This window comes from Lonchura striata, chromosome 1 (genome assembly GCF_046129695.1).
Source record: "Lonchura striata isolate bLonStr1 chromosome 1, bLonStr1.mat, whole genome shotgun sequence".
Lineage (NCBI taxonomy): Eukaryota > Metazoa > Chordata > Aves > Passeriformes > Estrildidae > Lonchura > Lonchura striata.
Window position 1 is genome coordinate 44,639,005 of NC_134603.1, and position 25,092 is coordinate 44,664,096.

At 40.9% G+C, this 25,092-nt stretch overlaps 1 protein-coding gene and 1 long non-coding RNA gene across 2 annotated transcripts in view; one reads left to right on the forward strand and one right to left on the reverse strand.

Moving 5' to 3' along the window:
- Positions 1 to 25,092, reverse strand: part of LOC110468137 (uncharacterized) — an 87,081-nt gene that overhangs the window by 35,576 nt on the left and 26,413 nt on the right. The gene's annotated exons all lie outside the window — the stretch shown is intronic.
- On the forward strand, positions 1,299 to 11,166 carry LOC144245910 (uncharacterized). Its single transcript, XM_077781405.1, has 3 exons — positions 1,299 to 1,374; positions 3,064 to 3,391; positions 9,471 to 11,166. Exons 1-3 carry the CDS (start codon positions 1,299 to 1,301, stop codon positions 10,834 to 10,836), a joined length of 1,770 nt encoding a protein of 589 aa, XP_077637531.1. The 3' UTR covers positions 10,837 to 11,166.

Consider the following 25,092-nt stretch of genomic DNA (forward strand, 5'->3'; position numbering starts at 1 on the left):
GTCACTGGAAAGAGCTGTAGTACAGATCATGCTGTGAGAGGCAGAGACATAAAATTTACCTCCAGGGAGATGAGTAGAGGTACCAAGGCCATCGAATGTAGAAAGATCTACTTGTTGACTCTAGCAAAAAAAACACACCCTTCCTCAGACCCAGTTTGTGTTGTTTTAAGCCTTTTTTCTCTCCACACTAGCTTTTCTGTAGCTTTTTTCCTCCCAGGTAATTCAAACTTAAAATTAAACTATTCATTGTAACCTGTGGTGAAATTTCATATAAATGTGCCAGTTTGATTCTTCAGCCCTGTGGAGGAGATAAAAACTGGTACATTTCATTTTCATTAGATGACATACTGAACTTTTTGGAGACTTGTTGTCTTCCTGTCCTTCATTTTTACACTTGGGTTTTTTCCACAGTACTTCAAGTTTTCTTTTGGTAGACAATGTGACTGTGTTATTTTCAGGAGTCTTTTTTCTACTTTTTAATCCCTTGCTGTGCAAGTGCTTGACTTTTGGGAAATAAAGAGGCACAGGAACATCAAATCTTAATAAAAGTTACAGATTAACAGTACCAAAATAACAATAGAATATTAACAAACAAATTGATAAAGCTCACAGAAGTTAAACTCCTATTGCCTGTTCCTCTACTGCAATTTTTTCCACTTGTTTTCTTTTCCCAAGATACTGACACATAATGTTTCCCTCCATTCATTCTGCTGCATTCATTTCCAGTTCCTAAATTAAAGATGCAACTGTGTGGTGTAACTGGTGCCCAGAGGGTTTTATATGGCCATCTTCATTCCACTCAAGATTGGCAGGAGATGATAGGGAAGTCTGGGGAAATGCTGTAATTTTTGTTTGCCCTGCTACTGCTATGCTTTAAAAAGCCCATATCTGGGCAGGGACTGCTTGAGCAGATAAACTTTGTGTTCATCTAGGCTTTTTGTGAGTTCCTCTGTTATGTCCTGAAATATGCCTCCTACCCAAAAGTACACTCCAACATCGCCTTACATTTCCTTATTATGGAGGGATAAAACTTATGCTGACAGGTTATCTTTCATTTGGAAAAATGTACAAATAGATTTTAAAAATATTTAAATAAAGTGAGCTGTTTTAGATATCCCTTCCTTTCTCATTTGTAAACCTGGAACCATGGTTCCTTTGAGCTTCTGTACCTTGATTCAATTACAAAAAAAGGGTACCAAATCTTTATCCCTTTATATAAGCTGTGAAATCTTCTGGAAGGTTACTGGATTTATAGGTACTTTTTAAGAATAACTGATGAGAGAGATTGAGTGGATGTGATGAGAGAAGCCAGTTTGTCATGCCTAAGAGTCATAGAAGATAAGCTGGATGCTACTGCAGTCCTCTGGAAACAAGGTACCAAGGGAAGATTTCTTCTTGAAACTCCTTATATAAATTTGGGAAAGGATATTTAAATTATTTTAATTAGAAGAAGCTAAACTTTCACAGTTATTCTTCTTTTGGCCAGTGTGAGAATATCTTATCACTCACCCCATCCTTACATACTTACAAAGAAATAACAGCCTTGCAATGCATGTGTTCAGTATAAATTTTATTGCACAGTGGAGAGCAGTAAGTTTTTATAAACAGAAAACATATTTCTTGTGGAATAGCTAATGCTGTTTCCATCATCATTCTGCATTGAAAATGATCTCTCATTTAATTATTATTCCTTTTTCATACTGGCCACCTTCATGTAAGAGCAGCACAACCTTCACTACAGGGAAATCACTGAATTTCCAGAGGAAACATGCTGGGTTAACTCTATAAATATGCATAAATTTTCCACACAAATTTTGCTCAGCTCATAAAATAAATTGAGCAAATCAGTTGTTCCTAGCTTCCAGATTCAATACATGACTATATACAAAATAAAATTTTTTGTTTCATTTAATGGGATCTCATATTTATTACAGTAAAATGAATCTTGATTTTAACAGAATTTATTTGTCAAGCCTGTCAAATTCACCATTAGTCTAATATCTTTGTAACTGTTCAGAAGTAAAAATATAATCAGAGTATAATTAAACTTCAGAGATTTTAAAAGTGCCATTAGTTATAAACAATAAAACATTGTTCATAAATTATAAATATAATAATTTAAGTTCCATTAAATATTATAAATATGTTATGAATAGAAACAGAGAAAATGCATAATTTTTTCATGGATATTTCCTGCAAAAAATTTCAAGCTTGTATCTGGCTTTATGCTTTTAATCAGTGATTATGGATTTGTATCACTGACATATCTCTACAAAAAAAGGAGTGAAGAAGCAATGAGAAGCATTTTTTTTAAATGCACTCTCATTATCTGATTTATGGTAGCTGACCACATACACATTTTCTCTCAACATTTCATAATTTTGAAGCAAGTCACATCAAGCCTTACATGCAAGATGTTTCATTCTTAAGAGTAATAGTGTAGTACTGGCAACAGAAACTGCAGTCTGGTTTATATTGATAAAAGAACAAATGAAATTATGAAGATAACCTAAGCAACACCTGAAGTCTATAGCTATATTGAAAGTATAAATAAATAAAAAAACCAAGACAAATTATATATTTACATAATTATGTATATTTACACATGTGCACTGTGGGAGGGGACTTGGGAAACTGTCCCCCCGAATTACCCTGGGAGGTGACAGGTGTGTAGTTCCCTGCCTCCCCTGTTATCAATCAGTATGTCTGTCATCCCTTGGTGCTAGAAAATTCTTTGTTCTTTATACCTCCATTGGTTCCTTCCCTGAAGCCGCTCTTTCCCCTTACCCTCATTGGTTATAACCCTGCCACTCGACCCTGACTCTGCCCCCGAAGCCTTCCCTCACTGAACGCTTCATGCCTGGACCCTCCCTCTCTTGTCCCCGTTATAATCCCGATTCCGCCCCCTGTTCGACGCTCTCAGAGCGAGCTCCCTCCCGGAGTGGTTGTTTTCCCTTCGCTCCCTGAATTGCTGTTCCTCAATAAACGCTCCTGGAAAAAAGCCGCCTGTGAGCCGTCCCGCCTTCATAGAGGAAGATTTCATTACGCTATCCGGCTTCCGAGGACTCGGCTCTCTGACAAGCAGAGTGGTCGGAGACCCAGAAGCCTCAACTGGCGCCCGAACAGACTGGCCCCTCTCAGGAGTCAGCCGCAGAGCGTCTCCTCGGCTGCATCGGCTCTGTGATCCGGCTGCCCGAGGACGAAAAGCGCCGTTCGCCGCCAGTTCCACGAGCGGCTGCTCTTCGTTGAAGAAGATCGCCTACCTCGCGGGCTGCAGACACCTCGTCCTGGTTCGACTTCGAGTTTGGGAGCAGACTCCGAACGGGACGAGATCTGCAGCGCTTCCTCTCCCCCTCAGAGGCTTTTTCGTTTTGACAGCGGTCTTTTTGTGGTGAGTTCCTGGTGCCCTGTCTGGCACCCGACCCTGTCTCTTTTCCTTTTCGTTTCTCGCTTTGTCTCTTTGGGGATTTCCTTTTTCTGCAGTGAGAATGGGCAATCGCTTGTCTCCTGCCCGGCGGGATTTTTACCTCCACGTTAAATCCTCCCTTGTTTCGGGGAACATTTCTTTTAAAAAGAGGGACCTTAAAGCTTTTGTTAATCTTATTTTCGATAACTTCCCTGACACCTCCAGGGATGATTTTTCTTCTCTTATTTTCTGGGGAAATATTGGGAAACTGTTATACGCATTACAAGTAAAGGGGAATTTTTCTGTGGGGCATTTTTTTCCACTTTTTCATTCTATTTACACTTTATTTAAACAAAAGGGTGAGAGTTGGGTTCCCGGTTCTCCTAACCCTCATTCCGCCCCCCCCACTCCTAACCCGGTTTCCCCTAAGGGTGGGTCGGGCAGCAGATCCTGCCATAACCAGGCACAGGGCTGCTACCGTCTCCCTGCTGCTCCCCGCCCCACTCTGTCCTCTCCTCGTCCTGGGACTGGCCATCCCAGTGCGACTCTTTCCTCTCCCCAAAGCCCTCAAACCCCTGTACCCAGTTTAAAACCATGTTATTCGATTCCTGATCTCTGTCACCACACCTCACAAAATGGCGCCGGCCACATGGCCGAGCAGCCCGCCACCGAGGGACAAAATGGCGCCTCCTCTCCACCTCCTCACTCCCTTCGGGCCCCTGCCAGTCCCCCCCAGGCTCCACCTCCGTCGAGTGCCGCCCCTGCGTCGGGTCCCGCCCCTACCACCGCGTCGATTGTTACGTCGTCGGGACCCGCCCCTCCAGCCCCCATGGCCACACCCCTGGGTGGGCCCCCGGCGGGAGGGAATCCCCTGCAGGAAGGCCACGCCCCGGTGGGAGGGACCGGCCTGCAGGAAGGCCACGCCCCGGTGGGAGGGACCGGCCTGCAGGAAGGCCACGCCCCGGTGGGAGGGACCGGCCTGCAGGAAGGCCACGCCCCTGTGGGAGGGAACCCCCTGCCGGAAGGCCACGCCCCGGTGGGAGGGAACCCCCTGCCGGAAGGCCACGCCCCGGTGGGTGAGCCTGGCCACGCCTCCCCTCAGGCCTCTTCTGGTTCCCACGCCACCGGAACCGGAAGTCGGCCTGGCCGGAAGCAGGCCATCTTGGCCTGCCGGGCTTCATGCCACCGAAGCCCACCGGCCAAGGGGAAGGTCCGAGCCCTTGCTCGTCCTGCCTCATCCTCCGATGAGGATGAGGACAGCGACAGCCCCCGGCCCACACCTAGGCCGGGAGGTGGGTGGGCCCGGATCAGGGCAGAGGCAATTAAGGATGGGGATTTAGAATTCGCAAAAGATCTGGGGCCGTTCGCAGCACCTGTGGTGAGGACCAGGGGGCAGCGGCCACACTGGGAGCAACTCCCATATGTGGAGATTAAAGAACTGAGGAAGGCTGCCAAAGACTATGGTCGAGACTCTCCTTTCTTTAAGAATGTATTGGACCTCACTTTCTCGGGCCATACATTGGTCCAGCATGACGTTAAATATATTGCCAAGTCCCTGCTCACTCCCACCGAGCTTTTATTGTGGGACATTCAATGGAGAAAGCTCCTCAAGCCTCTTCTGAAAAAACACAATTTAGCAGAGGCAATTGGAGAGGGAGAGGAAGCCATAGAAGCCCTGGCAGGGGAGGGGGAGTTCAGCCAGCCAGAGGACCAAATACTGTTACCCACGGAGGTCCTAGATGACATCAAGGAGGCTGGCCGAGCGGCACTGTTAAAAATCCCCGATGGGAAAACCCCGCTCCAGAACTTTTCAGCTATTACCCAGGGCCCAGAGGAATCTTTCATAAAATTCGTGGACCGGCTGAGGGAGGCCATCGACCGGCAGATAGACCATCCTGCAGCGAGGGAAGAGCTCCTGAGAAAGATGGCCATGACCAACGCGACAGCCGAGACAAAGAAGATATTAAGGACTTTACCTCAGGACCCCGAACCCACCATCGCACAGATGGTGGAGGCCTGCACGAAAGCCGCCTCCACCGAGACCACTGTCGCCCTTGCAGTAAGTAAGGGGATTGGGGAGGCGATGTTGACGATGAACACCATCCGGTGCTTCGGGTGTGGCCAGATGGGCCACATACAAGCCAACTGCCCATACTGGCCCCCGGAGCAACCACACTACTCGTACACACCCTCCCCAAGACCAATACCCAGGAACCCGATGCCCTACCATCAGCAGGCGGGAAACGGGTCGCGGAGCGCGGGGAGGGGCCGCGCAAGGACAACAAGTGGCCCCTCACAGCGCCCAGGCCTCCCCACCATCCGGGAGGACCGGTGGCCCAGCGGACAGTTCCGGAGGGTTGGCGGAGCCACGACGACGGGCTCCGCCTCTTCCGTAGAACCCGCAACTTAAATTCAGACACTCACCGGGTCCTCAAAAGCTCCATCACTGTGACTCTCCAGGATGAGGACCTGGTGAGAGTTCCCGCTGGGTTCCTGGAACCCCCTTACCGTAATTGTGAGGTAACAGTGTTAATACTCGGAGATTGCAAGCTCACACCAGACCGTGTTACCGTCGTTCCTGAAGTGGTGTGTTTTCAGCCGGGGTCTGAGGTCACCGTCTCAGTCGTCTGCCATCAACCACCTTGCACCATCACCAAGGGGCTCCCCTTCGCTGCCATATACCTCCTCGACGTAGCCGACCTCACCGATCCACCAGCACAGGACTATTTCGCTAGACATGACTCCGGGGAAGACAATTTTGTCTTCCTCACACAAAATGTTTGCAAATCCAGACCAATGATTGAGACTGTTTTATCGCTTCAGAGAAAGTCCATCAAACTGGACCTGATGGCAGACACCGGGGCAGACGTCACCATCATACCCCGGTCAAAGTGGCCCCGCGACTGGGAGTTGGTGCCCCCTTGTGGCACAATCTCCGGAGTGGGAGGAGCTGTCAACTCCATGCGCAGCAAACACCTGGTAAGTGTGGAGGGCCCTGAGGGACAGATTGCCACCATTCGGCCTTTTGTTGTTTCATCTAACATCATGTTATTAGGCAGGGACGTTTTGTCCCAATGGGGTGCCCGCCTCGATATCCCTAGCCCTGCATGGGATTTTTAGTATGGGCCACTGCGGAGCGCACCTCCCCACCGCTGAATTGGAAGACCGATGTTCCAGTGTGGGTGGACCAGTGGCCCCTTGTGGAGGAGAAATTAAAAGCGCTCCATGAATTAGTAGAGGAGCAGGTTCGCCTGGGGCATTTAATACCCTCCACCAGCCCCTGGAACACTCCTGTCTTTGTTATTAAAAAACCTGGCAAAGACAAATGGCGCCTGCTCCAAGACCTGCGCAGGGTCAATGAGGTAATCGAGGACATGGGCCCCCTGCAGCCTGGCCTTCCCTCACCCTCCATGCTTCCCCGGGATTGGCAGCTCGCAGTCATTGACATCAAGGACTGTTTTTTCAACATCCCATTGTATCCCGGAGATGCCCCCAGATTCGCGTTCTCCGTCCCTTCAATCAATAGGGCGGAGCCTTATAAGAGGTACCAATGGGCCACTTTGCCCCAGGGAATGAAAAATTCTCCGGTGCTCTGCCAAACTTTTGTGGCCCAGGTGCTTTCGCCGATCAGAAAGCTGTTCCCTGAAGCGATCATCCTGCATTATATGGATGATGTCTTGATCTGCGCTGAAACACAAGCTTATCTGCAGATCACACTTTCCAAAACTGTTAAAGCCATTAAAGCTGCAGGGTTTGAAATTGCTGAAGAAAAGATCCAGCTGTCAGCGCCATGGAAGTATTTGGGCTTTCACATTACGGGAAGGACTGTCGCGCCCCAATCTGTCACCGTCAAAGACGACCCACGGACCCTGCGGGATCTCCAGCAGATCTGCGGTACCATCACGTGGATCCGACCTCTCCTGGGACTCACCACGGAGGAGCTGGCGCCGCTCTTCAACCTGCTACGAGGAGATGGCGACCTAGCTTCCCCTCGCGAGCTAACACCTGCCGCCAAAGGAGCCCTGGAGAGAGTCGCTGAGGCCATACGATCCCGTCAGGCCCACCGTGTGGATCGGCTCCTTCCCGTCACCCTTGCCATACTGGGTAAGTGCCCAAACTTCCATGGTCTGCTTTTTCAATGGGACGCTGGGCGGAAGGACCCACTCCTTATCATTGAGTGGCTGTTTCTCCCGCACCAGCCAGCGAAAACTATTTCAACTCCTGCAGAGTTGATGGCTAGGATAATAATAAAGGCCAGACAACGCCTCCGGACCCTCGCAGGGTGTGACCCGGCGTGCATTTACCTACCTCTTAATTTGGAACAATTGGAATCCCTGCTTCAGACAAACGAAAGTTTGCAAATTGCTTTAGACAGTTACCCTGGACAGATTTCCATTCATTACCCTAAACATAAAATATTCAAAGACACGTTATATTTGGCCCCAAAGTCATTCAAAAATAAAACACCTATTAAAGGTGCTCTCACGGTGTTCACCGATGGGTCGGGAAAATCCCACAAATCGGTGATCACTTGGAAGGACCCGGAGAGTCAGAAGTGGGAGTCTGACATCCAACTGGTTGAGGGTTCCCCCCAGATCGCAGAACTTGCTGCGGTCGTGAGAGCATTCAAAAAATTTCAGCAACCTTTCAATCTGGTAACAGATTCAGCTTATGTTGCCGGGGTAGCAGAACGGGCAGAACACGCCCTGCTCAAAGAAGTTCAAAACAAACAGTTATTCGATTTGCTCACGGAATTAATCTGGCTGATCTCCCACCGAGAGCAACTCTATTATATTATGCACGTCCGGGCTCACACAGACCTGCCAGGAGCTATTGCAGAGGGGAACCGGATGGCCGACCTCCTTGCAATGACATCTCATTACTCTGCACCTGCACTTTCATTAACCTTACCAGACATCTTTGCACAGGCAAGGCTCAGCCATGCGTTTTTCCATCAAAATGCACCTGCCCTTGCCCGACAATTTAAAATATCAAAAGAACAAGCCAAAGCCATACTAGCCACATGCCCAAGCTGTCAGTCCTTCGCCCTTCCACCGCTGCCAACGGGGATAAACCCCCGAGGGTTGGCAGCATTGGAGCTGTGGCAAACAGACATCACTCACTATAATCCTTTTGGCCGCCTGAAATACCTGCATGTGTCCATAGACACATTTTCTGGGGCCGTGTTCGCGTCACTCCACACTGGTGAAAAAACAAAAGATATCATCAAACATCTATTCATGGCATTTGCCACATTAGGAGTCCCAAAAGCCATCAAAACGGACAATGGGCCTGGATTCACCTCGACAAGATTCGCACAATTTCTACAACAATGGGGAATTGCCCATTCCACCGGCATTCCCCATAACCCCACAGGACAGGCAATAGTGGAACGCTCCCACAAAGAGTTAAAAAGGCTGCTAGAACAACAACACGATTCGGCTCTGGCCATGACACCAGTTGAAAGATTATGCAAGGCACTTTATGTTCTTAATTTCTTAAATTGTTCTGACCGAGAGCCGAATCCCCCTGCACTCAGACACTTTTGCAATAACACCAGAGCAGTTTTGAAAGAGCGTCCGCCAGTCCTCATCAGAGACCCAGAATCAAAAATCATCTCAGGGCCGTACCCTCTGATAACGTGGGGGAGAGGGTACGCTTGTGTTTCCACAGCCCAGGGTCCCAAATGGATTCCTGGAAAATACGTCAAACCGTACCTTGAGAGCACTACCACGGACCCCCCAGCGAGGAGCAACCCAGCGACCCCATCACAATCACCACCAGATAATGCAGTGGCGTGGCGACGAAGAAAAAAGAAGAGGACCGGAAGACCACCCAACATTGTCTCCCGGGTCCTCATCACAAGGACATACCTACCTCTGCAAGACTTAACAACTTCCGCCACCCCATCCCCTCCTGTGCCGTTCCCTCTACCCTCATACCTAACCCGTCATCCCTTTACCCCTCCGTCCTGAAATTTATTTTTATTTTAACCCAAAAGGGGGAGCTGGGGGAGGGGAGGGAACCAAATGTATGTTGGTAATATTGTTTTGTTTAATTTTAGTACTAGGATGGCTGCCAGAACATCATTCACCCAAAAGAAACAACAGAAGATGTCCCACTGCGCCCAGCTGGTTGCAGCCACGCTTTCCATCCTCCTGTGGCTGCATGTAGCAGATGGCTGGGTGGTACCACAGCCGAAAGAAAACGTCTGGATCACGCTGGCAAAGTCCTTGCAGCAGGATAACCTATGTCTGGCCATGGGCAACGTGGACAATCCCCTGTCCACTTGCCTGGTAGGGGTCCCCTTGGTAGCTGATGATTGGCCGGTATCCAATTCCGACCTGCTCCGAACCACGGGTAGGAGGCCTAACCCGGTCGATACTTGGGATGAGTGGACCAAAATTTTGCCCAACAGCAAAGAGGAACCCCAAGAATTGGACTTACTGGGGTCCTCCACAGCTAGATATTGTGTCAAATTCTATTATAGGAGGCCAAGTCAAAATTGGCACGGAATTGACTTGGCCAAAAACACATACCGGAAAGATGTAACACCTATCAGTAAAAAATATAACAGCCAAACCTGGTGCAATTATACTAGCCAGGTGATTTCGGTTTCATCCACTCATCCCAAGACATTGCCCAGGGGGATGTTTCTTATCTGTGGGGACAGAGTATGGTCGGGAATTCCATCTCGGCTCCAGGGAGGCCCATGCAGCCTTGGCAAGCTTGCTACCCTCACTCCAAACAGAACTCAAATTCTAGATTGGAAAAAAGAAAGACAATTGGCACGCACCAAAAGATCATATGCTCAATTCGACGAAAATTGTGACTCCGAAATTTACGATTGGGGAAAAACAAAGAGGGTCGCTGTATCCATCTTTTTACCATGGTATGCAGCAGCTAAGGCCCTCGGTGAGCTTTCTCACCTGGAGTGTTGGATAAGTAAGCATGCCAACGCCTCGTCTGCCGCCCTCTCCGATCTTCTGGCAGACCAGCAAACCACCAGGCAAGCCACATTACAAAACAGAGCGGCTATTGATTTCCTGCTGCTCGCCCATGGCCACAGCTGCGAGGACTTCGAAGGATTGTGTTGCTTCAATTTAACATCACGGAGCACTTCCATCCAAGCCAACATCCAGCGGATCCGGACCGAAGTACAGGACATCAAAACGGAAACTTCGGCTGTGGACCCCGTCCACAAACTATTGATGCAGTGGGGCATTCCCGGGTGGGCAGCCTCCATTTTAAAAGGACTCTTTTGGATTTTCATAATTATCCTTCTGATTTCAGTTGCCTTAACCATCTTCAAAAAGACGCTTACCAAGACTTTGGCAAATATTTATTTAATTAACAAGAACGGGGGAGATGTGGGAGGGGACTTGGGAAACTGTCCCCCCGAATTACCCTGGGAGGTGACAGGTGTGTAGTTCCCTGCCTCCCCTGTTATCAATCAGTATGTCTGTCATCCCTTGGTGCTAGAAAATTCTTTGTTCTTTATACCTCCATTGGTTCCTTCCCTGAAGCCGCTCTTTCCCCTTACCCTCATTGGTTATAACCCTGCCACTCGACCCTGACTCTGCCCCCGAAGCCTTCCCTCACTGAACGCTTCATGCCTGGACCCTCCCTCTCTTGTCCCCGTTATAATCCCGATTCCGCCCCCTGTTCGACGCTCTCAGAGCGAGCTCCCTCCCGGAGTGGTTGTTTTCCCTTCGCTCCCTGAATTGCTGTTCCTCAATAAACGCTCCTGGAAAAAAGCCGCCTGTGAGCCGTCCCGCCTTCATAGAGGAAGATTTCATTACGCTATCCGGCTTCCGAGGACTCGGCTCTCTGACAAGCAGAGTGGTCGGAGACCCAGAAGCCTCAGTGCACACCAGTGCTTAAGAAAAAAGAAGCATATTGGAGGGAACTCAGAAAAGGGAGTCATTAAGGAGAGGCTTACTTGCCTATACACTTACTTGTTTCCAGCACAGTGGATTCTTAATGTCTGAATATACTAGCCTGAAAAGTCCACTATAAAATGTACAAAAATACAGTGTCAGAAGATAGACTGACCATATAACTTGATAAGTCTATCTCTAGATTTTTATTTCTATGAATATCAATCAACTAGAGTTTCACTGGAAAATCTAATAATAACTGCAGATAAGGAAACTATCAAATTGATGCCTCATATTCATATTTTCAGGTTCACTATGTGATATTAGAATAAAACCAAAAATTTTGTATTTCTTATTCAGATTCCTTCCCTTTAAGAGACAAATATTGTTCTGGCATAAGATATACAGGGGAAAATAGCACGTTATTAAATCATTCTAGGTTTTCCACTAGAATTAGAGGCATTCCAAATAGATTCCAAGATTCTCATAAACTGATATATCCCTGAGGAATTTTGCTGTTCCCTCAACACTCAACTCCAAAATAGAGATAAGTATTGAAATAATACTAAGAAAGAGCAGATATTCTAATTTTTTCAGCCTGCTGTGAGCTTGTTGTACATAAGTTTTGGGGCAGCATCTCAGGTTCCTCTCTGGATTCAGTGGTGGATCTCTTTATGCCAGTGCCATTTATAGCACATGGCAGCTTTTGGATCTACCTGCAGACTTCACTTGGTGCCCTGAATCAATCACTGGGGTGAAAGGAGAAAGGCGATGATGTTATGCAGTGATCAGGAATGATCAATGAAGGGATGTTCTTGAAAAAATGAGAGGCTTGGAGAAGATAACATGGTGTGTTCACAAAAGTTCCACAGCATGTGAAGCAATGCTGCTTCACAATGCTGAGAGTAAGTGGTTGGACACTCCAGCAGCTCTTAAAATAGGATACAACTATCACTTGTGGCATATGAGTGATGATAAAATTTACAAGCTGAAATAAGAAGCTGTATGGATAAAAATTATAAAGCTATTACCCAGCTGCTTGCAAGTTTTGGTGAAGTAGTTATTACTGCTTTTGGAAAGGTGAGGCCAAGTGAAATATTTGTAGAAGCAAAAGATAAATGCTCATGTTCTGTGTAGTGGCACTAGAGACACTTTAGAACATGGATTGTGTGTAGATTTAATTTTATCTCAATGCTTAATAACTCTACGTTACAAGTCAAAGTTACTTTTGATAGGACAAGAGCAGGCATGAAATTTTATTTTCAGGCTTTGCACATGGATTTATATTGAGAAAATAGAGATATAGTAATGAGTTTGCATAAAACATTTACCATTGAACATGACAAAAAAATATTCTTGCTGTTGTGTTTTCTTGGCATGTGCTCTTGCGGCATATATATTGTTATGCCTTCCAATATATATCCATATCCAAAAAATAAAAAATAACATATTTTTTTCTACTTCTCATAAGCATTCAATTTCCATCCCAAATAGTGAACATTTGTTTGAAAAATACATTTGGATGTAATTTTCATTTTAATAAGACAATGCTTAAGGTTTTTCTAATATATGTTATTTTGCTCTTCTTTCAGTATTTTTCTCCATGGAGGGAATGTTTTGCTACTAGAAAATTACAAACAAAAGTATTGACATAAATTCAGAACAAGACCAGCCTTCTTATATCAATGTAAAATAAACACTTCCCAGAAGCCTAAATCCTATAAAGCTCATTGGGCTTTATTCTCTGTATCAAATGAAAGTGAGTACATAAGTATCTTTTAGTTTGAAAAACAGACTATAATGTTTAAAATTTTAAACATTAAATTTTAGAGTTGTTTCACACTATGTACATCTACACTACAGGGAAAGATATAGTTCTGAGCTACTCACAGCAGGTGAGGACACTTTCCACATGAGTGAACATCCAAAAATTCACCATATCAAACTTCAGCTTCTCGGTCGTACTATTAATACCTATAAAGGACATATATTACAGCCCATAAAGATGATCAAAACTCCTTAACCTTTGTAGGATAGACAAGTAAAAGCTGGGTCAAATCCTTAACATGCTTCAGGGGTTTGGAATGTCATATTCCGAAACAGTGAGAAATGGACTGCTCCTTGTTAATTGGGTAAATAGCACCATTTCAAAAGGTACTTTGCAGCACTGTTTTCTAGCCTTTCTATTGTTTCTACACTGGGGAAAAGGTGGTCCTTCATATTTTTATTCCATGTTCCAAGCATATTTAGGAACTACATTGTGGAGGCACAGCTGGGGAAGGCACCTGATCTGACAACACTTCTTTGAGGCATGTGAAGGGAGAAATAAGAAGTGGCAGTATTGACCAACTGAAGCAGTTTAATTTTGAAAAAAGAGTGGAAGATTCTCTATCACTTCATGCTTTCAATTCAAAATTTATTTCTTTATTGAGAGTTAAGATTTTCTTGTAGTAAAGTTATACAGTCTCTTCAGGTTTTATTTTCTTAATTGTAGATTTTTGTGTTTTTTTAAGAAATCATTGATAATAACAGATTGACTAAAAATACTTTCAGTTCAGAGGCATGGTGAGTAGGTAAATTCTGTATAATCTATTAGAGAGATCTCAAACATAAGAGAAATTGAATCCATCTGGTTTTCATAAGCAATAGGGAGTTACAAAAGAATAAAGAGTCACAGACTATGAGAAGCTAAGAAGCATCAAGGAGTTGATACAAAGTAAACTAAGATAAACAGGAAGCTATCCAATCATCTAGTACGCCAGGTACTGGCAGAAAAAAGGTTTGATAAGGCCCCCTTATATGTATGGATACCTGCAGTCAGAGCAGAATGAAATAGATGGAAATAACCAAGGTGGGTTGCTGTTTTACAGCTTTCTCATCTTTTTTCCATGTCTCCATAGAGACAATAATAGCAACAGCATCCAGGCCTGAAACAAAAGAAGTGAGGTCACAATTTGGGTGCAGACAGCCTTGACCAGTGTCCATTGAATATAGTAAGAATGTAATATCTCTTAGGGAGAAATTTTGTGCCAGAAAGTCTTCCTAGGCCAGGTATTATAAGCAGAAAAAAAACCCAACAAAAACCAGGTCCTTCCATCTATCTTCTATTTTTTTGTTTACATTTAAAGACAGTGGCAGGACTGTCATGAAGTAGCAAGAGGGGGAACTCTCTTATACCAAAAGACCCAATATCAATATCCAAATCACTGAAGTCTGTTGCCATCCTGAAGGAATGCAAAGAGTTCCTAGTGTTGTATTAGCCTGCTGTGATGGTAAGAGAAATAAAAAGTTATGAAATCAAAAGCAATTGAACTACAAGTCAGTGCTTCATAACTGCAAAGTCCCTACTGACAATCTGCAATCTGTCAGCTTGTCCCACTCATCAACAAACAAGATTTCAGTTTAATTGCCTTCATGCTTCTAGCTTATGTACTGTCACGTTCCTTGCCTACTTACTACAGATATAAGTTGAAATTCTAGCTATAGGTCTTATACTTTTCTAACTGCCTTGTAAAGAAATGTATAAATTTATTCTGATATTGTTTATTATTCTCCCAAATTAATTTGTTTGCTTTTAGTACAGAAATACTGGTTTGATGGAACTACTACAACCATTTAGCCCCATAATACAGTATTGCCATTGCTATTTACAGGCCATAGTTTTGTTCTGAATTTGCAAGCCTGTGGGACTGAAGTTAGTCATACTTGCTCTATTTGAGCTTCTATTTGAACTTCTCCTATGCTGCTTGTAATTTTATTTTACTCAGCTTAGTTGTGACAGCAATTTCCCTAATTGACCTATGGTTAATTTGTTTTCCTTTTGTTTACCTTTGTGTGGTCCCAGCAACGTTTTGTATAGATTGCAGTAAAAGTAAGTATTTGATGTAGCATTAAATATTTATGACTTGACTTTACAATGTAGTGTGGAGAAATACAGGTGTGGCACTAGACAAGAATAGATAGACACAGGATAGAAGGTAGAGAAGTGTAGGCAATGAGTGAGACAAAAACTTGACAGTGGAGACTCTACAGCTATGAACACCTCAATAATTAATCAAAGAAATGCAGACCTGGAGCTGGGCCCAGCTGGTTTTAGGGCTAACAAAGGATTAACATCTCCCACACTTAAGAGGCATTGTATATATGAAATTTACATGTAGTGTGGAGCTGAAGAATGAGTAAAGGTGTGAGAGCATGTTAGCAAATGTTTAAAAGCAATTACAAGTGGATCCTATGGGAAGCAGGATGAGAGTGGTTATAGAACCAGGAAAAGTGGAGGAATTAAGCATGCAAACTGCATTGTTACTTTTGTTTTTCTTCAGTAATTAAATCTGCACTAATAATGATTAAACTCTTCAGACTTCATTTATACTAACAACAAATTCTTGGCTTTACTTGTCTATAAGGTATGTTTCTACTTTGCCTGTAAACAAGATTTTGAGCATAATGCTCTCTTTCCTCAGGGTAATTCAAATGAGTCACCAATCCTAGGTCTTAATCATGTTATGCAGAAGTAAAGAAAACAGTCATTCCAAATTACTTTTTTGTATGAGTCCACAATCTGTTGTCTATTATAATCCAGTCTAGTTTTGGAAAGCTGCTTGTCAATGCAGGTTTTTTTCTCCCAGAGAAACTGTATATCCACAGGATGACAAAACACTTTGACAAGATTGGAGGAGGAATGAAAAAGACACCAAGTGAGCTCAACAAGGAGGTTAGGCTATTTTTCTCAGGATTTCTGGAGAATTAGTACTTAGGGAATAGTGGTAACAAACATGATGTTGGGAGAATAGGATGGGATTTTAGCAAATATACTCTATTGAGGGTGGGGGGAAACCGAGAAAAGCAAAAGAATGTCTGAAAACAAATCTTTAGTGTTAAGTAGGACAAAGCTTTAAGAGTTCTGGAAAGATAAGCTATATATGGAGTGGTGAACAATGTGTCTAAGATATGGTGTTCTACTGGTTTATCCTATTTAATTACTTGAATATCCCCACTACACTTTAGCCTTGGCAAGTTAGCACTCTCACAAACAAGGCACTGCTCAGAGAACAGCAAGGAACAAACACAGTTCCCAGAGGGTAGAATGGGTGATTCCAACCTGCTTGGATGAAGGTGGGGATAGAAAAGAGGGGCTGAGGCATATGATGGCACTGTGGCACAGTCCCTGGACACAGAAGCTCTTTGACACTCTTTGTGTACTAGTCTAGATGCAGGTTGATGGGCTAGCTGGGACTACTGAGAGGGGAAAAAAAATGTCTTGTACTACTTTGTGCTCTTCAGAAGGGAAGGTGCTATAATGGGATGCATGGAATAAAGAGTATTTAAAGGAGTACTTGGGAAGTCTCTTGTACTGCTGTGACTTACAGAAAGTGAAATCTGACAAAGGTCACAAAGTACTAATTCACACGGTACTTGCAGCAGATACTGTTTGTTCCGTGATGCAAAACTTGTTTGTATGTCCAGAGATAATCAGTTACCACAGATGGCCTTTTTAAGAAAAAGAGATCACATAATACAGGCACAATTGGATTTGCAGCTGTGTAACTTGGAATTGTGTGTACCAAACCCCTGATTTTTATTCTTTCTGCAAATGATTTTCACAGAGCATAATATTCATATACTCTGAAAAGGACAATGCAGTTTCAAAAGAATTATATGCCAGTTTAGTACCCTGTAACAGGGTGTAACAGCACCGTGAAAATGTCATTACTTTTTTATAGGAGTGATCACTCATTACAATAGATGAAGTGCAGAGAAATACCTAAACAACTAATATTGGTTTGGTTTATTTTCCAAAATGACAAATGTGAAAAAAAAAGAAGTAAAATAAAGAGTTTTGAATCTATACACAAAACCACATAATCTGATTGGCTTTTTTTTTTTCTTTACAAACTGTATTGCTTAGGAAGTATCCATTTTATTTTTTTCAAAAAACACAGACATTAGGTGGTCTCAAATATATAAGATTAATATTTATTTCTAAAATATTTCTAGCATATTATATTGAAAGAACAAACAAAGCAAAAGAGTCCTGAAGCATAGCTTTGTATGTCATTGTCATGCTGTGTAGGCTATGGTGTTTTTATTTCTGTTCTATCACTAATTATGATATCATATGAACTCTTTTTTAAGTAACAGAATGAAAGGTAGAGACTCATTCTGCAACAGGTGAGGAGACAAAGGTTTCTGTTTTGAAGATAAAATACATGTTTTGGAGATCCAGGCAGGGATAAAATCTGTAGGTTTTCATCCACAGAAAATGCTGCCCACCTATCTTCTTTTTTCAACCAACTAAGATAAAAATTTCAGGCTATGAGAAAACATGAGAAGTATTTACTTAGCTAAATTTTGTTTGCATTTGATTTTGAGTTTAAAATGCTTCAAGCATCAAAACAAAGAATGTATGGATTTTTAAATTTTCTTTCTGCAAAATAAAATTCTTATTGCACAATTAGAGATTTGAAAATATCAAAATACAGTCATCAGCTAAAGCTGACACATAATAATTAATGCCACAAAAATGCACCTTTTCTACAAAAAAAAAAAATCCTGTGGAAAAATACTGATTTAATCTTACTGCTGAGATTCAATTTATTTCTAAATATAAAAAAAAATTTCCAAAACGTTCTGTCTCCATAATATATATACATTGTCATATCTTTTACATTGCAAACTAGAAAGTCATTTTTTATTTTCATGTATTTTAAATAAAAATACGTTAAAATGATTATTCATTGATGGCCACAATCTAGTAAAAGCAGTTTTGTGTCATGTGTGCCAGTCTCACCATGTGTGAGAACCCCGGGCTTGGTCTGGGTTCCCATGTGGTGGTGAAATTCCTCCTCCAACCCGTGCTTCCAAAGAAAAACTCCGCAGGCTTTTGCTGTTCGGTCTGAAGGCAGTTTATTGTTGGTTATCTAAAAGATTGTCTTCTCGGGCTGCGGCTGTTTGGTCAGCAGCCCAGGCAGAGACACACACACACCCTGACATCCTCTCTGTCTGCTGTCTTCTTCTTCTCTCCCCACCCAGGGCTGCTGCTATCTTTTATATGATATATTACGTATTACATGTTTATAGTTTTCCCCAATACCTACAACCTATATTACAAGGTGCTTTTCTACTCTAAACCAATCTGTGAGTGCCAACATCACCAAGAACATGGAGGCAAGGAAGAAGAAGGAGGAAGAACAGGATCAGCCCACTTTCCTCCATCTTAGAACTTCTGACCCCCATGTACAAAGTAAAAACCCCGCTGTACATGTGCTAAAACCCCCCTGTACAATACTAAAAAAAATTTCCCTCTGTTTTGTAACTACTTTTACAATACTATCTAACCCTTTGTGACTGCTTGTTCCACCTCCAAAGCTGGTAACTCATTCCATGGCTCAAACTCAAAATCACAGTTGTTTTTCAGCTGTCTGCCAGGGTCTAGAATGCTTCTGACCAAGGCCTGGAACCTCTAAAAATGTCTGAGAGACATTCGAGTTCCAACAACCATGCATAGCTTCAAAAACAAATTAAAAAACAGTTGAGTATGCCAGAGAGCTCCACCAGTTGTTTCATTTTCCCACACAACCAAGACAGCAGTAGAATAAAAAGACTGGATGAAACTCTCCTCCATAAAAGCAACCCTGTAAATGCCAAGCAGAGCAGGCATGCATGAGGTCAGGAGTAGTGGAAAGCAGTGGGAGACACTGACAGCCAGAGGGGATTTGACATAAGTGCTCAAGCACAAGTCTGAATGTCGAACCAATACATGTTCAGTGGGTACAGATCTTTGCAGACTGGGGAGCTTTAGCACTCAGACCATGCTGCTCTGCTTCTGGTTCCAGAGTTATTTCTGCCTCCCTTACAGTGGCAATGGTTTCCTAGACTTCCAAGACACTGGAGTAAGGAATAGTCTTCTTGGGACCATTGTCATCTTGAGTAATTTACAGCAAATCCAAGACTTTGAGTCAGGTTTAGAATCAAGAAATTACAAATGGTATTTTTGTGCTCATATAATTGTGATATTATTTACCACAAAGTAAATAGATGTACTGTAAAAGAGCTTTATACTTGATCACTTGTTTTTATTCTTGCCTCTTATTTTTTATTACTCTTCAAAATATTGTGAAAGCATGATTTAATTTATATGAACAACGATGCTCTGAGAAAACAATGTCTTGGCATAAAAGTATACTCAAAGAGTTTTAGCTATAGACTTAGATTTGCAACTTGGTTTAGTTTACCATGCGTAATATAAAATAATATAATCTTATACACTATAAAATCCATTATTCTATTAGTGATATTTATTACAAAAGATTTTCCACATCAAAGTGTACAAAAAGATGTTTTGGCATCAGAGACAAAATTAAGATGAAGCTAATGCATTAAGGTAATTTAAGTTCCTTTGGTTTAATGAAAAATGCAATATTTCCTATTGAAAACAATTGTTCAATTTCTATTCGTGAAATAGACAATATAAGTGGTGGTGAAGACATAATTCATAGAATTAATGCAAGAATTCCAGGGATTGAAATCAGGTATTTTTTTGCATTAGCAATCAAAATCACTGTATTCATAATTTTACTGGTCTGAATTTTAGTACATTTGGTTGCTAGATTGGCATATTAGAAATTTTATTAAAAATGGCATAATTTATATTACAATAGTTTTAAGGGGCTCATTGTAGATCCATAGCATAGGAATAAAAAATAAAGTAAAAATGAAACACCATGAGTCCAAATATGCTCCTAGAATATATATCTGGCACTTCAACTAAGGCAAATTAAAAGACCCTCATTCACACTGAAACCAATTTACAGATTATTTTGTAGAATGCAAAAAAAAAAAAAAAATACCAATAAAATCAAAAATTCTTTCACTGTTTAGGAAGGAAAAACACCCTGACACAGAGATTTTTTTACAGAGTATTTCCATTCTGAAAGCCTGATTTCAAAATTTAGGCTGTTCGGTTTTGCATATCTGTACATTATACACATAATTCCTACAGGCTAAAGTGGATGCCATGTTTCAAACAGCTGTCTTTCCCTCATATGCACTTGATTCAACCACAAAGCCAAAACATTCTCATAATTTTGTTTCCTTAGAAGAACTTTCTGAGGTATTCTGGGCATTTAATAAAAAAGATCAGCCTAATGCTTGATATATATCAATATACAAATGTGATAATCTATAAGCTGCTAAAGGATAAATTGCCTTTCCTAAATGGCAGTTATTAGGTCGAAACATTGCTCCATTTACTATTTCATCATCATTGGCAGTAACTTTTTATGAGAAGTGGGAAGCTGAAAGGAAATTAATGTACAGTTCAATGCAATTAAGGTCTCTATTTTGCTAAGTAGGCTTAAAGGAAATTAATAAAATTTGAAAACATATTATGACAACAATTTAAATAATTTGGATCTATGATGTCCAGGAAAACAAAACAGAATATTCAATCTTTGCATTCAAGCCCAATGACAGTCTGCAGGGTAAATAATAAGAATGGTATTGAAATAATAGGAACAACATCTCAAGTGAGAAGTCAGACATCTCAGGCATCAGTGTCGTTAATTATTCTTTTGTTCTTTAGGAACAAAAGAATACTGTGCTGTCAGATCATGTAGTGCTTGTTTGATGCACTTTTCTTATAGAAGCTGGAAATATAGATTCAAGTCTGACATTCGTAATCATGATCAATGCCAAAAAAATGAAAAAAAAAAAAGAGAAATTAAACAAGTATTGATTCATGACAAATTACACAACCATTTTTTCTATTTAAATTGTATTGGAATCTGTAAAATTTGATTAATAATTTTTATTAGTACTATTTTTATTTCTGATCACCATTTTTGAAAACTTTCTTAAACAAAATTTTTTGTCATATGAGTGCTCAGTTTTTGATTGTTACTGATATGTTAATAAAATTTTACTTCAGATTTTTATGTATATTTTAGTAAAATTCATAAAATTGAATTAATTCCTTTATTATTTGAGGACATGTTTTACTTTCTTCTCCTTTTTTTTTTCCATCAGTTGCCCTGCTAAAGTTTCTTGTAGACCTAGCTGAGAAAATGTTAGTTTTAAGTTTTCCTTGTTAGATAATCCTGTAATTTGTGTATAAATTTTGTACTATCATTAAATTGTAAACCCCACAAATACATGTTTTAATTGTTAAACTGACTAAAAGGAGGTTGACTTTAATGGCAGTTGAGCAGCCCAATCCCCTAATCAGCTTTGGAAATCTAAATGCAAAAGTCATGCTGACAAATAAATTAAGCAACAACCTACGCATCCTTTTCATTCCCTAAACAAAGAGAAAAGCTTGATAAAAGAAAAGATGAAAGTAAATATTGATTCTATACATGAAGTTCAGCAGAGCAGAGTCCATTCTAAGCAACCCTCTGCTGGGGGCTGAAGCATTTCCTTGGACCACATAAGCAGCAAATGACCTGTCTGAACAAAATGACAAAAATTAACTGGGGTAAACCTGGGACCTTCCCTTTGTTTTCCTACATATTTACACCAAAAATGGAAATCAAATGCTCTGATAGTTTGACTTTAAAAAGTAGATATACATATTAAAAAAATATAGATATGCTCTTTCAAAGTCTCTCATCTGCCACAAATGACCTCTGCTCCCACTATTAATCTGTCCTTCACTTTCTTAGGCTGTTTGGGTGTCTAGTAAGCTTTCAAAGCTTCAGAGTTAAGAATAGGAAGAGACATCAAGGTGTCCTTAATTTCATCACAGGCCTGAGTCACTGAAATTTTACAGCCTGTTGCCTAGAACTGTTCAGTCTGATAGTCCAGTTTTGTCAGAAACTTCTTAGATGTCATTTGTGCCACTATCATGCCTATCAATCAAGTTAGAATTAGAGATTATTTCCACTATTATTGAGTGAAATATTTTAATCATATTAATTATCTATAACTTGCAGTCTTGTCATCTAAGATGTCTGTAGATTAATCTTCTGGTGCTATTGTATGTGATACAATGAAATATTAGCTGCAGCCAAGACATAGAGGAACAGTTTAAAATCAATTGCCTTCATAATTTTTGCTTTACTGTATTTTATATTTGGTGTTCCTTTTTCATAAAATCAGTGAGATATAAATGTGTCTGTGAAGAGCTATTCCATCATAATAGTTTGTCTATTCCAACAGTGTTAGAACAATGACACTACAAAAAACCTTTGCTTGCAGAGTCTAGAAAGTTGCTCAGCCTTTTCCTTGTCATGAGGGCATCTAATGCAAGTCCTTCAATTCTGCAGAACTCTTCTGAGTAACATTTTGTATTGAATGTGTTTGTTTGTCTGAAACAAAGTATAAACACAATAATCAGTAGTGCTGAACTTCATTTTAAAGTAATATGTAATGAAATAAGGAATTACAAACCTGTGCAGGTCCATTCATTCAGTGGATTTACACGTTGTCTCAGCAAAGCAGGTTTGTTAGCCTCATTCTTTGTTCTGAATATCTGTTCATTTATTCATTAGATTATAAATATCACATCCTAAGAGAAGACAAAAACAACCCAAAAACCAAAACCAACAAACTCTTCTGAAAGTGGCACTGATTCTTCTTTAGAACTACACTTTTCTTCCAATAACTCTTCTGTAGGAAAAAAAGTACATCACATATGGCATGTGTGTAAGTATTAGAAAGAGAAATGTAAATGTTCAAAATACAGTGGTTTTGTATAGCATTCTGTTGATTTGAATTCTTGTAATTGGTGATGAAGTCTAAATAGTTGACTTGTCCATATCCATTGAGCTTCAGAATACTGCAAAAGTAGCACTGAAACTACTCTGTATATATTATATAAACATGCAGTAGACAAGTCCTAATGTGTAACAAAATGACTTGTCACGTAAATCATAGACCTCTTGCATGTACTAGTGAAATGCACTTAAGAAACATAAAGGGTTCCTAATTTGTTTAACTTATTCTGAAATTTAAAGAAATAAAGAAGGAAAGATATATAAATGAAATACAGAAGAAATGTTTCAAAAAGGTTCAGATAATAATAAAGGTCACAGTACTGTTTGCTGGGTGACTATCCTCTGTAATGAGCCTTTGCTAAGCAGATATTTTCCTTTTTTACAAAATATATTAATCAAAATCTGTTACTTATTGATTCTTCACCTTTTTCAGTAAAATAAATCAAGCTTATTGTCTTCATCTTAGAAATACTACATAGCTATTCCACCAGGAAAGTTCATAATTTTCCTAATGCCTTTTTTGTTGCTGTATTTTTTTTTTCAATAACACCTCATTAACACCTGCCTTTGTAGCATTATTTTACTCCTTTTCATATCTATATCTTAATAAGCCAGGCTGAGATCCTGTATGTCACAGAAAGCTACCTATCAAGCAGCTGTCACTATGTCATGCTTAATCATGCTCAATCTGTTCTTGACACGTGGTTATCCCCCCCCCCCCACTCATTTCCATTCAAAACTCTTTTCAAGACCACCTCATTCATAGCTCTCATTCCTAGCCCAACACCAATAAAACCATTTATGTTAGTGGCAGGAAGGGATGTGAGGGTTAAAAACTGGACTGCACATTTTATCTGTGCCGATGAACCCCAGCAATCATGAGATGCTGAGTGAAAGGACAGCTTCTCCCTATGTCAGGTATTGCACAGTATGAACACATATCTTCACTAAGGCATCTTAGTTTCAGTATCACAAATTGAAAACATATGAAGGAAAAAAAATCAATTATTTCTCATAGCTATCAAATCTTTGGACTCTGATTGGAGGATCGTGTGGCATGACACTCCTGATAATTTCTCTTTTAGATGGTGTCTAATGTTTAAAAATTAGCAATTCATTAAAAAATTGTTGCTAACCTGAATCTAAAAGGGTAAATGTATTTGAAAATCTGACTTTTAGCAGTAAATTACAAACATATAGAAATCTGTTCTTGATGTTAATTCAAGTTAAGGAGTTTGTTTTGTGTAGTGTTTCTTTTATTCCACCCTCCCATACCTTCTTTTCTTGGAACTTTCTTTTTTTGAAAAAACTATTCTTGAAAAATTCAGTCAATAAAACAGCAAATCCATTTAGAGCCCTCCAATCTCATAGACTCTCTCAAACACAGCTGTAACTGTAGTTTGATAAAGATAAATTACCCTTTCCTCAGACTTCAGATTACTTATTGTGTGTGCATTAGGCAATGCATAGGAGTACCTATTAACTCTGTGGCACCAGAACCTCTAAAACAGGTTCAGTTGAAATAGACGCAAAATTTACTAATTTTAATAATATTTTTTGACTCAAATTCTATTTCTTTACTGGACATTACTCAACACACTATTAACCCAGACACTGAAAAGTAAAATACACAAATGCCTTGGTGCAAGATCAAAAATACCATTTTATCAGATATCAAAACACAGCTACTCAAAAATAATTTATCAGGGAATTATCTATAAAATCAGAAAGTGTTAACAGAGGGTAAAACATATATTTGAAGATGGATAGGTCAGTAATTCCCATCAGTCAAAAAAATTTATTTTCTTATCACAAGAGGGACAAGGACATGTTCACATATAAGATATTTGAGGGCCAGAACACAGAGATTTTATTTTTCTGGTCTCTTTTTTTTTTTTTTTTTTTTGCACAGAGCAGTAGAAATCCTAATGAAGAGTTTATCAGCATCCATGTGCATCTTGTGTACAATTATTGTACACATTAAGGTAAGTTAATTATGCCTAGGTTAATTATACTTATGAAGATTTCATGAAGTTTCTCTACCCTTATTAATCTCCAAAATATGAAAAAAAAAGTTATGGAAACATTCTGA